At 42.1% G+C, this 14,464-nt stretch overlaps 1 protein-coding gene across 2 annotated transcripts; it reads left to right on the top strand.

Annotated features, from left to right (window-relative positions):
- Positions 1 to 1,918: 1,918 nt before the first annotated feature.
- KCNV1 (potassium voltage-gated channel modifier subfamily V member 1) lies at positions 1,919 to 9,204 on the top strand. Of its 2 annotated transcripts, none has more exons than XM_067017214.1 (4): positions 1,919 to 2,333; positions 2,550 to 3,950; positions 4,797 to 5,326; positions 8,620 to 9,204. In XM_067017214.1, the coding sequence occupies exons 2-4, from the start codon at positions 3,484 to 3,486 to the stop codon at positions 9,129 to 9,131; spliced, it is 1,509 nt and encodes a 502-aa protein (XP_066873315.1). In that variant the 5' UTR covers positions 1,919 to 2,333; positions 2,550 to 3,483; the 3' UTR covers positions 9,132 to 9,204. The 2 variants fall into 2 exon arrangements, with proteins under 2 accessions (XP_066873315.1, XP_058899484.1); XM_059043501.2 differs by having other exon boundaries at positions 1,947 to 2,333; positions 2,742 to 3,950.
- The last annotated feature ends 5,260 nt before the right edge of the window (positions 9,205 to 14,464 follow it).

The following is a 14,464-nucleotide window of genomic DNA, read 5'->3' as shown; positions in this document are numbered from 1 at the left end:
ATTGAATGTCAATTGAAAAATTTAGGTTCTTAGCAGTTGAGATGAAATCTGGAGTCAGAAAGACCCCAGTTTCAGTCCCTTAATATACTCCTCACATATTCACTATACAACTGGGAAAGTTCCTTAGTGCCTGTGAGCCTCTGAGTTGAGATTTGTGGCTAAGGATAACAATACTTACTTCTTTGGATCATTGTGAGAATTCAGATGCTTAGCTTGAGCCTTACACTTCAAGAGTGGTTATTGTTACACTTACTTCTACAGGACACCACTAATTACAACTGATTCCAGGGTCCTGGTGGCAGCGTAGGAGACCAGGCCTCAGTCACCTTTTGCTAACCTCTGGTCACCTGTCCAAGATCTCCCTTCTCACCCAAATCTGTCATTCTCCTCTGAAAGTTTTCCTCCTTCCTCACAATAATCTGTAAAGCTAGGGGAGACTTTACTGCTAATCATGATTCAAGTTATTCACACTAAAGGATGAATAAGGCTTAACAGAACTTTCCGCTTTTTTCAACGCCCAATATATAGGTGAAATATTGGAGAAATTTTTCTATGTAAGGCAAAATCTTCACTACCTTAAAAAAATTAATTTCACAGTACTCATACATAACGATGACCTACTTACTAGGATGATTTTTTTTTTTTTTGAAGATGTTGGGGGTAGGAGTTTATTTATTTATTTATGGATGTGTTGGGTCTTCGTTTCTGTGCGAGGGCTTTCTCTAGTTGCGGCGAGCGGGGCCACTCTTCATCGCGGTGCGCGGGCCTCTCTTGTTGCGGAGCACAGGCTCCAGACGTGCAGGCTCAGTAGTTGTGGCTCACGGGCCTAGTTGTTCCGCGGCATGTGGGATCCTCCCAGACCAGGGCTCGAACCCGTGTCCCCCGCATTAGCAGGCAGATTCTCAACCACTGCGCCACCAGGGAAGCCCCTACTAGGATGATTTTTAACTCCATGTTTTCTGTATGGAAGAGTTCTCTATAGAGGCAAAAGTTAACCAGAAGGATAGCCGTCCAAAGAGTCATAACTGATAAATACTATATACTGTTTTATAAATTTCACTGAAGTTGTTCTTTTATTCTCACAGGAAAATGTTAGTTCCATAAGGACAGGGATCTTGTCTTTTTTTTTTTTTTTTTTTTTTTTCACGGAGCCATGTGAAGCACCTAAAATAGTGCCTGGTACATAGTGGATGCTCAACAAGCATTTGTTGAAAGATTAGAGAAAATACATCATTAAACTCCTGTCCTTCTTTAGAAAGCTGCGAAAGTAAGTAAATAAATACAACCACACTTTGGTTTACTTAAAGATCACACAAAAATGATATGTCCCAAGCACTGTGTTTATGGGGTCAGCCTCTGATAATTAGTCCTGGGTTTTAATTTGGAATGTGTGACCCTAAGTAAATCACATAATTTCTCTCTGCCTCAGTTTTCCCTGCTGTAAATCAAGTATACTTCTACTTCATAGTATTGTTATTATGATTAAATAAGATACTGAATGAGTAAGGGGCTTACAAAAATTTCCTGGCATAAAGTAAGCACCCAGTAAAGGTTAGGTGTTTTTTATTAAAACCTGAAATTTTACTAAGGAAGGCGTTGAGGCCCTTGAAGTAAATGCTAGCTAGAGGTCCCACAGCCAGTTGACAAAGCCAGAACTAAACAGCTACGTTTCAGGTCAATCTATGAAAAAGCCCTCCCTACTGTACCAAGCTGCCTGCTTTACCTCTTTATATATACTTTTTAAAGCCACTTACAGAGAAAAAAAGGAGGTACGTGTGGTTCACTCATTCTTGCAAAGACTTTTGAAAAATGCAGGAAATAATGAGGACTACCTTGAACCGTGCCACACAAAGCAGTTAACATAACTGCCCTAACCCTGGGTTTAGCAGATTTATACAGCTGGAAAATTTTGTTCTTGAGCATTTGTGAGCGCACAGATTCCGGGAAACGAGAATCTAATATAGTAATCCTTGAAGCGCCTTCAGGATGAATATAAGATTCAGAGTCACTGAGCGCCTCACTTCCTCCTCCGGTCTCACCTCCCTCCGCTCCCTGCTTTCCCCACAGCTGGCGCTGGGAACCGCCGTAGGCTGGGAGCAAGCGCGGGCGGGGGCGGCCACCCTCCGCCGCAGCCGAGGGGCCGGAGCCGGGAGGCGCGTGGCGAAGAGGCGAGGCTAGACAACCAGCGCGGGCGAGGAGCTCAGCCGCGAGCACAGCCCTCTTCCCGGACCTGTGAAGTCAGACTCACGTGTAACTCGCGAGGATCAAATCGAGGCTACGTAGCCAGCCAGCTGCGCCCACTGAGCGCACCCCAGATGTGCCCGGAGCAGCAGGTGAGTCACCCTGCCCTCCTCCTCGCTCCCGCCCCGTGGCCAACAGGTTGGCCGGGGCGCGACTCCCAGGGCCCCCGTGGATGCACTTCTAGCCTCACCTGGGCACGGCGCTCGGCTTCTGCCTTTACCGAGTCGTCGTTACTATTTAAACTCCTGCCCCAGCCCACGCCTGTTCTAGTCCTTGTCTTTTTGCCTTCCCTTCTCCTAAAATGACAGCTCCACTGTGCGCCAAAGAATGCCCCCAGAACACCTGCTCTCCGGGAAACTTGTAGCGGCAGAAAAGGCTAAGCCGAAGGGCGCAAAGTGCCTCAACACGTGACGGGAGCTGGCACTGGTGACCCCTAGTTCTCAGTGACTCACTGGGACTTAATCAAAAGTCATCATTAATTGTCCTCGTTTCTCAACCAGGAAGTCAAAAATTAGGGGAGGAGGGAGAAGAAAACGAAGCGTGAGTGACAGACTAGAATGAGAGTGAATGCGAGCTAATGACTCGGACCCCGCACCCAGGTCACCCTCCCCCACGTGCGCGCATCCCCAGCGACCACTCCCTGGGAGGCCTGTGAAACTGCGCAGCAAAAGCAGAGAGAGGACTATGTATCCTGAAGTTGAAAAAGACTCAGACCCGGTTACCACTGCCTTTGCCTTCTGAACTTTTCGTTTGGGTCTCCTGCAGGCGGGAGTGAGTCTTGCCCTTCCCCTTGCTTGCATTCCTCCAAGATTCGTCGTGCCCTCCTCTACTGTAGACCTCCCTCCCCCTTCCCGTCCCCTCCCGCTCCAACCCCCAAACAGGAAGGCCTTCGACCCATACACCTCCCGGGCTGGAGATCTCAATTACAACGCCGGGGAAGGGGTACTGAGTCCGGGAAAGACCACGGCGACCGGCAGCGTGCCCTGCGGATGTCCTCGGCTTGGTCCACACCTGAGCAGTTCCCTGGGCGCCACCCCTCCGCTCCTCCCAGACCCGGCGCTCCGACACTTGTGCGCTGCTACCGCGCACTCGCGGCTCCCTAGCGGCGAGAGGGAGAACGAGCGCAGGGGGGTGGAGAAAGTAAGGGTTCGGGGGTGGGAGGAACCCACCTCGGGAGCCCGGGAAATCCCGGCCGTGCCACCGCCCCCAACTTTGTGGCGCCCTCCGGCAGCGGCGGCAAGGATGGAGCTGCCTCCCCGCGGCCGGGCGTCGCCGGACTCGCCGCTGGACAGCGCCTCCCTGACCTCGCTGGACTCCAGCGTCTTCTGCAGCGAGGGCGAAGGGGAGCCCCTGGCGCTCGGGGACAGCTTCACGGTCAACGTGGGCGGCAGCCGCTTTGTGCTCTCGCAGCAGGCTCTGTCCTGCTTCCCACACACGCGCCTTGGCAAGCTGGCCGTGGTGGTGGCCTCGTGCCGGCGCCCCGGGGCCCTGGCCGCCGTGCCCAGCCCCCTGGAGTTCTGTGACGACGCCAACCCCGTGGACAACGAGTACTTCTTCGACCGGAGCTCGCAAGCGTTCCGCTACGTCCTGCACTACTATCGCACCGGCCGCCTGCACGTCATGGAGCAGCTGTGCGCGCTCTCCTTCCTCCAGGAGATCCAGTACTGGGGCATCGACGAGCTCAGCATTGACTCCTGCTGCAGGGACAGGTACCCTCGAGGCGCTTGGTGGCTGGGCGGGGCAGCGGGCGCGGTGGGGAGAGAGAGGGCGGCGGAGGGAAAGATTTGAGGCTTTACACAAGCCTCGCTCAAGCCAGGCTTAAGAATACCTGTGCCCACTTCGGAGCTAGAAGGTGGGGTGGCAGTGGAGGCCGGAAAGTGTCAAAGCCAACTTCTGATTGGAAGTTTCTGAACCTTCTCCTTTTTCCAGTATGCTAATTCATTTATAAGTCAAGAGAGGTCAGGCCTGCAATAAATATTTGGTGGATAAATAAATGAGTCAGAAATCTTATGCTCCAAAAAATGCATGTATAGGGATGTAGGTTTCAGTGGAGAGCTTTATTGTTTATCAAACCTAGAACACTAACTTTTAAAACTTGGACAGAGAACTGCTTTAAATACAGAAGACAGAAAGTTGGTTCTTTGTGAATGATTGTGGGACTTTGGTGATCTATTATTTTGCTATTATTTCGCTATTAACTACCAATTCTTCATGAATACCTTTCCATTAGCCACCTTAAAAAAATAATTATCGCAAATTTCTGTTCCTGTTACAAGAAAAAATAGGTGATAAAATGCTTTAATCTAAAGTAGCTTTGCCATGTATAAATTCTTTTGTATAAACTTCTACCATGAAAGTGCCATTTTAAAAACAATAATCCTAAAATGAGAACATTTGAGTACTGTGGGAAGAAAGCCTGGGTAAAATATGAATGAACATTTTCTGCGTTTTTTTTGAAATAAAAAGCATGACTTCACTGCCAAGTTTAATTCTCTTTACTTCTGTATCTTTAAAAAAAAAAGTTAGACTAATCACCAAGTTGTCTTCTCTAAAAGATACTTCAGAAGAAAGGAGCTGAGTGAAACTTTAGACTTTAAGAAGGACACAGAAGACCAGGAAAGTCAACATGAGAGCGAACAGGACTTCTCACAAGGACCTTGCCCCACCATCCGCCAGAAGCTCTGGAACATCCTAGAGAAACCGGGGTCTTCCACAGCTGCCCGGATCTTTGGGGTCATATCCATCATCTTCGTGGCCGTGTCCATCGTCAACATGGCTCTGATGTCAGCCGAGTTCAGCTGGCTGGACCTGCAGCTGCTGGAAATCCTGGAGTATGTGTGCATTAGCTGGTTCACCGGGGAGTTTGTCCTGCGCTTCCTGTGCGTGCGGGACAGGTGCCGCTTCCTGAGAAAGGTGCCAAACATCATAGACCTCCTAGCCATCTTGCCCTTCTACATCACTCTTCTGGTAGAGAGCCTGAGTGGGAGCCAGACTACCCAGGAGCTGGAAAACGTGGGGCGCATCGTCCAGGTCTTGAGGCTGCTCAGGGCTCTGCGTATGCTCAAACTGGGCAGGCATTCCACAGGTATTCGGGTTTCATTGATGCCTTTTCATGTGCCATTGTTTTTAAGCATTAGTGCTCTGACCATGGTCCAAGGGAAACGACTCTTGATTCTAAATTGATACTCAAAACTACCAACTCCTCTATGTTACCCAATTATGATCTCCAGAAAGGTACTGAAAAGCAAAAGCTTGAGCTTGTTATCACACGTGTAGAGGACAAGCTGCCTCTCACACAATTCCTCTCCTTAAGACATTTGAGAAACAATTTAACCCTATGTTAACTTTATGTTAACCCAGGTGCCCAGAAGATGTACGAAAATTAAAGGTACTGTTTCTGGAAGGTTCTACATAAAATATGCATAAACAGCACACAAAAAGATATGCACATATTATATGTGATAGATAGGAACGTAAGCCAGTTTCTTTCCTATGTCCAAGGAAATATCACACATGTTCCTTGGGAGAAGAGAAAGTCCTGCAGGGCCTCCTCTGGCTATGCAGAAAGAGAGATGACTGGGCACTGGTGGCCCTGCCGTGATTTTTGAAGAAACAATGGAAATTTTGCGTTGGAAGAAAGCAAAAGACACTAATTAAATGCCTTCTCTAGTATCTGAGAATTTTCTTGTCCCTAATTGGGGAGGCATAAGAGAGACGGTAACAGGAATTCCTTAGCTTTTTGTACGTATCATAAAGCCTTGAAGATCTAAAGAACACTCTCCCTAAAAAAAATCTCTACACAACACACACATACACACACACACACACACACACAATATATGTGAAAATTTTAGACAATGTCAGAGGAAATCACACAAATCCATTAAAGATGATGCTTGCATCCCCGAGGGCAATGATTTTCAGTGGCTGGCCCAGCCGGCTGTTAGATGTTCTGGAGCACATATATGTTACCTTATGTTAGACTTTAATGAAAATAAGAATCCCTTGAAAACCTTGTTAAAATGCAAATTCTGAGCCCCAATCCCCAAGAGTCAGATTTTAGTTTTGGGGATTGGATCCAGAAGCATACATTTTAACAAGCTAATTTTGATGTAGGTGGTCTTGAACCACACTTTGAGAAACACTGGGGTAGGATGCCATATCCATACAATACATATAAATATAAATAATTTGACAAGAGAGTCCTATTCCCACCTATTCCCCTAGATATATGCCTGACTGGTCACCTAAAAGGAGTTGATGGTAGTTGTGTCTCCCTATAAATATAGGGAGAAATTAACCTCAGATATGTTTTTTCCCACACATCTCTGAGGAAACTCTAATTTCTCCTAATATAGTTTTAGTAGCGTATTTTCCTAGCTAGTCTCACATACCAGAGATTTGATAACGGGGTTTCTAACAACTTTCAGAAGTACCACTCTTTGTTTTCTGACACACGTAATGGGATGCTTTCTTCTAGCATTTACAAACTCTTCACAAGATTCAATTTTAAAACACCCAGTAAAGACTACATTTTTTCCCAAACGAAAGGAAAAAGAAAATAACAGTAATTTCCACAATGTCACCTCTTCAAAGGTTTTGTCAGTTCTAAGGCAAGTAAAAGGACTAATAATGCCTTAATTTATTGAAAAGATATGAACAGTTGCATAAATATTTGACAATTTTATCTTAAGCATAACATTTAGCAAAATATAGACATAGATCACACATTCCCCTATCTATTAACTATAAATAAAAATTGAGACGTATTATAGAATAATGGTTAGGAGGACAATGGGTGGACCAGACAGCCTAATTTTAAGTTTTTGGTATGTAACTTTGTACTAGATATGCTACCTTTCTGTGTCTAGTCTGCTCACCTGTAGAATGGCATAAGTATAACATCTATCTCATATTATTTTTTAGGATTATCTGAGTTAATTGATGTAACATGAAGAAATTCAGGCCACTTTGTTTCTTTACAAAATGAAATGTTTAGACTGTTGACATGAAACAACCTTCCCAAACACTATGCATTTCTTCATATGTTGTCAATATATTTCAGAAATGCAATTTAATACAGACACATCAAGGTCAGTCTCCTGAAAGGTATTCTAAAGATATTCTTTAAATGTCTTTTGAAGTTAAACCTCAAAGTTATATTCATTGGTCTTTTAAAATAGCTGGTTAATAACTCAAGAACATCTGAAAATTTCAAGAACAAAATTCAAAATAATGAGAGCACAAATAGTATTTTAATGTATTTAAAATAGTCTCCAGTGAGTGAATAAAAATTTAAAAGTGATTCCAAGAGGCACTGCTTTGGACTTCTGAGACCATATCATTGTGACATCATGTTAATATGACTTCGAAATGTGGATAAACTTTAATCAGTACCTCTCTAGAGTTGGAAAGATACCTCACTCAAATCCTGTAATGGGCTCCTCTTACTATCCTGAGGGTTTAGTCTCATCAGAGGTGGGATTGGACTCTCCTGGGTCTATCTTGCAGAATCCTCAGAATTAGCAATGGGAAATCCACCAATGCCTCATAGGGAGTGAATTCCCTACCGGCTCCAGGCCCCTGTACCTTTTCACCACAGAGGAATACTCTGTATTCAGGTCTATCTCCCTACAGGAAAGGAGAAATTCTACGTATTCAAGGGAGATACTTTCCTATAGCTTTGGTATTAAGGATAAAAATTTCAATGGGTGCCATGGGAGTGCAGGAACCCCTCCTGCCACACCTCTGAGAATGTCCTCGCATGTACATTTGATGTTCTTATGTCAATTTTGTCACTGATTCCTAACTTGTCTCTGCTGCTTCACTTCATTCTCATCTTTTACTTCCTCTGACTTTCAGATAATGATGCCCCTAATTGTATTAAACTTTATCAGGAAGGTGAGAAAAACAGACACATAAAATATAAGGAGACAACATAAAACTTCATTAGAAAAGTGTGCTAAGGTGAGGCACTGAAATGCAGACCTGACAAAGAGAGCCCTCCATGTGCAATGCTGCAAAGTTTCCCATTGTATAAAGTACAAACTCCTATCAGACGTCCCCTGCCTGCCCTCCAACTCATCTCTCACCTTTCTTTTGTATAAATTCTAGGTTTTTAATAAATGATAAGTGAGTGAATGAATCTATTTATATTTTTCTATCCTTCTCAATCTGGCTCCATCAACTAAACTAAGAACTTCCTGAGGATTATAAGTTATCATCTGTATATCCCCAGAACACTGCCCAATGCTGGAGTCATAGTAAATGTGAAATGCATGTGTGTGGGTGGGTAGCAGGGAAGGAGAAGGGAAGGGAGGGAAGGACGAAGGAAGAGAGGAGGGGGGCCCATGACTGACACCAATTGTTCTGTTACAGGCTTACGCTCACTTGGAATGACAATCACCCAGTGTTACGAAGAAGTTGGCTTGCTGCTCCTATTTCTGTCTGTAGGGATCTCTATATTTTCAACTGTGGAATATTTTGCTGAGCAGAGCATTCCCGACACAACCTTCACAAGTGTCCCTTGTGCGTGGTGGTGGGCCACAACGTCCATGACTACCGTGGGATATGGGGACATCAGGCCAGACACCACCACGGGCAAAATCGTGGCCTTCATGTGTATCTTATCGGGAATCCTTGTCTTGGCCTTGCCCATTGCAATTATTAACGACCGCTTCTCTGCTTGCTACTTCACCTTAAAGCTCAAGGAAGCAGCTGTTAGACAGCGTGAGGCTCTGAAGAAACTTACCAAGAATATAGCCACTGACTCATATATCAGTGTTAACTTAAGAGATGTCTATGCCCGGAGTATCATGGAGATGCTTCGATTAAAAGGCAGAGAAAGAGCAAGTACTAGGAGTAGTGGAGGAGATGATTTCTGGTTTTGAATTCTCTTTCAGTTTATTTACAGAAGCCTGTGTAATACTAACTTGATTGATAAAGCCTTGATATGGAAGCCTGTACACTGCTGATGAGTCTCTTTTGAGTACTACCTGTGTTCATTTGGTTCGTACGTTGCTTGATCTACTAGAATAATTCACATCCCCCCAAAACAGCAACACATTGTTTTGACACATTTGAGTCTCAAAAATATCCATTTAACACAACCAGGCCAATATACACATGTCTGAATTGTCAAATACCAAATCATATTGCAGTGCGTACAACAAAGTTAAATGTTTTACGCATCACTAATTTTTCGAATCTTTTGCACCACTAATTTTAAAAGATGGAAGTTAAACTGCATAGCCCCGAGAAAAGATAAGTGAACATTTAAGAACACACTGGACAACTTTGCCATTTAAAGATACTCTCCAAGTAAATAAACCCTTCCTTTCTCCATCAGCTAAAACTGTTGACTATAACAATTCTCTTTTCAAGAGAAAATCCTGATTTGATGGTCACAGACTGAGTCCCTATCTTTCCTCTGGTGCAGATGACCGATCACAAATGGACTGAGCTCTGTATTCCATCATTACAGTTGGAGGTAGAATCCCCAAACTGCTTAGACTGCGGCAGCAGAGTGCTACCCAAAGGCTTCGAGAGGTGCACACCTTCATCCTCCCCACTGAGTGCGTATGTGCAGTATAAAGGCGGTATCTCTTAGTACTCCATGGAAACTAGATGGTCTTTAAAAAATCTCTTTATTGATGTAGTGTTCAAGTTACGTCCTTAAAATCATGACTTTTGGTAAAGGTGAAGTAGTGAACATCCTAAATGTATATACACTGAAATTATTAAATAGTCTTATTTCTTAATATGAGAATGATATGTTGAATGATACCACTGGGTGAACTTGACAATCTTTTATTTGTTAACAAAAAATATTATGGATAGCTTTCTGGATGTTGGGGTAAATAGCAAATGTTCAAACTTTACACGCATTTTGACAGTCATTCATGATAATAAAATTTCTAGTCAGTTTGTTATATAATTAAAGCCAAGAGCTCTACCTAAGCCTAAGAATTAGTTTATGATTTCCAATATTCCAGTAAATGAGGTTTTTAAAACTAAGAATAATACAGATTTATCACTTTCATACCTGCCTTCTTAATGGGTGTTAACAGTGTCCCCAACGGGATAAAAATTGTTTCTTGGTGGGGGGACAAAAATATCTTCTTACTCTTTTTATTCATAAAATACATATACATGCAATACATAAACAGATATAGAGTATATCTATGGTATTAAATTTTCATGGGATGGGAAAGTAGAAAAAAAGTGCCCCTTTTCAGAGTTGCGCTATGATAAGAAATAAACATTGAGAAAGACAAATTTAATATATGTCTGTACCATATTTTATTAAATCTATTTATGATACCCTATTATATTATGAACTACAAAGAAGGAAAGGAGGAAGAGAGGAAAGACAGAAAACAAAGAAAGAAAAGAAAAGAAAGAACAAAAGAAAGTCCAATCAATTGTAAGATGCCATTGATTGTAAAATGTATCCAGATTTTGGACATGTAAAAATTTAAAACATGCATCTTAAAATCAATGAAATATCATATATGCTACCTCTAGTTTTCTGGTATGCATGCTTAACTTCTAAAAACATCTTCGTTGATAACATTAGTTTTAGATTGTATGCTAAAATCCTTTAATCCTCTTGGCTTGTTTCTACTTCTCCCAAATATTATGAAAGAGTTAAGAGATATGTGTAGTAGTAAATATTTCCCCTCTTACACAGTTCCCAGGTGCTAGAGTATGGCACAGGGCCACTTGTCATAATATAAATATGCCATCCACAATCTGAAGGGGAAATAGAGATTAGACACAGAAGGCAAATTTATCCTGACTTATCTAGAACTCCCCCCAATAAGAGAGTTACTCTGATCCAGGACTGTGCTCTGTATTCATCATGTTTTATGTCACTGTATCCTCAAAATATCCCTATTATATAATTACTATCGCTATACTCTTCTAGTTATATAGTTCATATATTTATCCATGCAACAAATATTTATTCAGGACCCATTTGTATGCTGGGCACTACAGATTCTTTGTAAAATCAGACCAAGTCCTATTCTTTTGTATTTAACATTCTATTCAAGGCTGTGAGGGGAACACAGACAACAAAGCTGAGGCACGAAAAGATGAAGTAACTTGGCCCAAATTCACACAGCCCATGCATCAGTGACAGAACCGAAGAATGAGTCCCAATCCGCTGGACCCTGAAAATTATACTCCTAAAAGGCATATGACAGATTTCATTATTCCCACACAACCTGTGCTTACGGATTCCCTTCCCAGGCAGGCAAGCCAATTTTTCATGGGTGGAGAGGTTCAATATGCCTTAAGAAAAGTATCAGGGTATTCTCAAGGTGGAATGGAGCTTTTAAGGAACAGTTGTCACATCGTGTAGTCATTATTAGACAAAAAAAAAACATTACCTTAAGAATAATAGTTAGAAAGTGAAAAAAAAATGAAAAAACTATATGTATTTTATGTACATTTTTTCCTACCACAGAAGATTCTAAACATGTTCTCCAGAAACATGGTGTGTTAGCTATATAAATTTTGTTGAGATGTGGACATTTCAAAAGAAATTTTCAAATGTCACTGCATAGTCAACCTTGCTATTATATAAAATATTGGTGCATGTTCAACAAATTATACATATAAGCAGACCAAATTTAAGTAACAAATCAAGGCAGGAACTCTGTTAATCTTATATCTCAACATCTAAAAATATTGATTGTTTGTCAAAAACCTAAGAATTATTGCTATAAAACAATATTTAATTTGTTTGGACATATAAATAATAGAATTATTGCCTTTAGGCTATTTAAAAAACACTAATTAAAAACATTTGAGTGCACAGAGGGAATGCTTGAGTACAAAGAGCAATTTTGAGAAATAATTGAGGTATGTTTGGTAGAAGTGACATCTTGTTCATGTTTTACTGGGTTTTTTTCCTGTATATACAAAAAATAGTTGCATTTATCATTTTAATGCAAACTAGTATAAAGCATAATGTATTAAATGCACAAAGAAACTAGTTGAGGTAGAAATCTCAGTGCTGTGTTTCAATGGGGAATTCTTGCTCTCATGAAAATCTTGACTAGTTTTTGCAAAAACTATACATGCTGGCCCAAGTTATCTGAGCAAAACATTATCATTCAATAAGCTTACTGCTTTGACAAATATTTCCACTGATTCATTTTCTTAACATGAGAAGCCTGCTCTTTTGAAATATGAGCCATTAATATCTCTGCCTTATCAATCCTGCAATTCAGTCCAAGACGCTATTAGTTGGCAAATGATGTGTTCTAGTGCTTCCCCTGGTGATTTCCCTTTGCAAAAGCACCCCAACTCCCGAACCTGTCTTCGAGCCATGCTGATATGTGGAATAAAAATGTCACCTAAGGAGAATTTTACTCCCAAACTCCACTTGGCATTTACTTATGCGGTGTTCTTTAAGGATAATGGGATAACTGGGATGCTTACCATCTTCATGTCCTCTTTTGCCTTGTGTTAAAAATCACTCTCTTGCTTACGACCTCAAATCCATTGAGGTATTCAGTTGGTAAAACCCAAACCCTAACTAAATCCAACCCAGTGCCTATTTGTGCTGTCCCTGCAGAGCTGATCGTGATTACAGAAAAAAACCAATGTGTGCTGACTGCTCTCATTTTACATTCATGCCTAAACTCCAAATGGGTTCTTAATGCTGCAAGGCAATCATACTGCAATTCCTGAAGCTATTCACTCTCTAGATAAATATAAACCTCTAACACCTCCTTTTGATTCCACTTTCACTCAGAAAATAGAATCAGTTAGAAAAGATTTTCCACAAGGGCCGGCACCCACATTTATCCACCTACCTCCATCTGTGCATGTTCAATCTGCCTTTCCTTCTATCACGAGTTGAACTGTCCACCCTTCCCTCTAACTCTAGGACATTGCTTCAGAATGCCTTTCCCCTCTCCCTACTATACCGTCTCTTTCCCCCCTCCTTAGTAGATCATTCCTATCATGAAAAAAACATAATTTCATTTTTTCCATCTTAAAAACAAAAGCAAACAAATGAACAAAAACTTGAATCTACTTCATCCTCTAGGAAACACCCAATTCCTTGCTCTCCTCTATGGCAAAAATTCTTGAGAGCATTTTCTAGTCACTCTCTTCATTTCTCTATTCACTTTTTTTCCCCTATTCTTTCTTGATAATCCACTCACCTCAGTCTCCCACCACTACATCTCCTCTAAAGATGTTCTTCTCAAGGTCGGCCATTACCCCGGAATTGCTAAATCCAGTCATCAATTCTCAGATGCTGTTGAGCCATCAGCAGCACTTACAAGGTTAATTATAGACTTCACTATAATTGAAAATCTTTCTTCACTTGACTTGCAGTCCATCACACTCTCCTGATTTCCCTCCTACCTCATTGCCCATTCATCTTTTCTGGTTGAGAGGGTCAGTCAGGGCTTAATCCTCAGGCCCCTCCTTCTCTCTGTTTACATCACTACCTTGGCAACTCATCCTGTTTTACTGCTTGAATACCACTGATACTTGCTTAATTCCCAAATTTCTGTCTTCAGACTAGACCTCTCTTCTCACTTCTTGCATCTTCAGATTTGTGTGCATAACTGCCTATTCAATGTCTACACCTGAGCATCCAATAAATATCTCATGATTAACATATCTAATACCAAATTATTGATATTATCCCCCAAACCTACGTCAGATCAAGTACTCTGAGAAGCTGAGGCCAAGAGAGCTGATTACTGTAATTATGTGCAAGACATTTACTGTAAGGGAAAAAAGCCTGTGAAGAATAAAGAGGAGGAAACTAGATAAAATGGGAAGAACCTTCAAACCATGATGCCAATCTGACACCTGTGAAGAAGAGGGAGAGAAGAGGATTGGGTAAAAAGAGTCTCTGATTACAACCCAGTTCTAAGAGAATTTCAACAGAGTTGATGGAGAGTCCTGAGTAAAAGTAGCCCACCATTAAGGAGCCCCACATCTTTTAGATATGGAACTCAGCTCAAGCCAACAGTCAACCATGCTGCCCTCAGGAGTAGATCTGAACAGTGGATTTTCACAGCCACCACAGTCAAGCCCTAAACTGCACAGATCTGCTTCCCCATGCACATCCAGAAGGAGCCCCTCCAGGGATTCCACGGGCCTCTCTTCCTGAATAAAGACTTAAAAAAAGGAGTTGGTAGATGAACTAGACTCTGTTCAGTGTTGCTTTGCTCTCAGAATAGCAGCT

Source organism: Kogia breviceps, chromosome 17 (assembly GCF_026419965.1).
Source record: "Kogia breviceps isolate mKogBre1 chromosome 17, mKogBre1 haplotype 1, whole genome shotgun sequence".
Lineage (NCBI taxonomy): Eukaryota > Metazoa > Chordata > Mammalia > Artiodactyla > Physeteridae > Kogia > Kogia breviceps.
This window is presented reverse-complemented; position numbering and strand designations above follow the sequence as displayed.

Coding starts and splice junctions, on each gene's coding strand:
- KCNV1 (XM_067017214.1), top strand. CDS start 3,484: ATGGAGCTGCCTCCCCGCGGCCGGGCGTCGCCGGACTCGCCGCTGGAC. Junction 3,951..4,796: donor GACTCCTGCTGCAGGGACAG/GTACCCTCGAGG, acceptor CTTCTCTAAAAG/ATACTTCAGAAGAAAGGAGC. Junction 5,327..8,619: donor ACTGGGCAGGCATTCCACAG/GTATTCGGGTTT, acceptor GTTCTGTTACAG/GCTTACGCTCACTTGGAATG.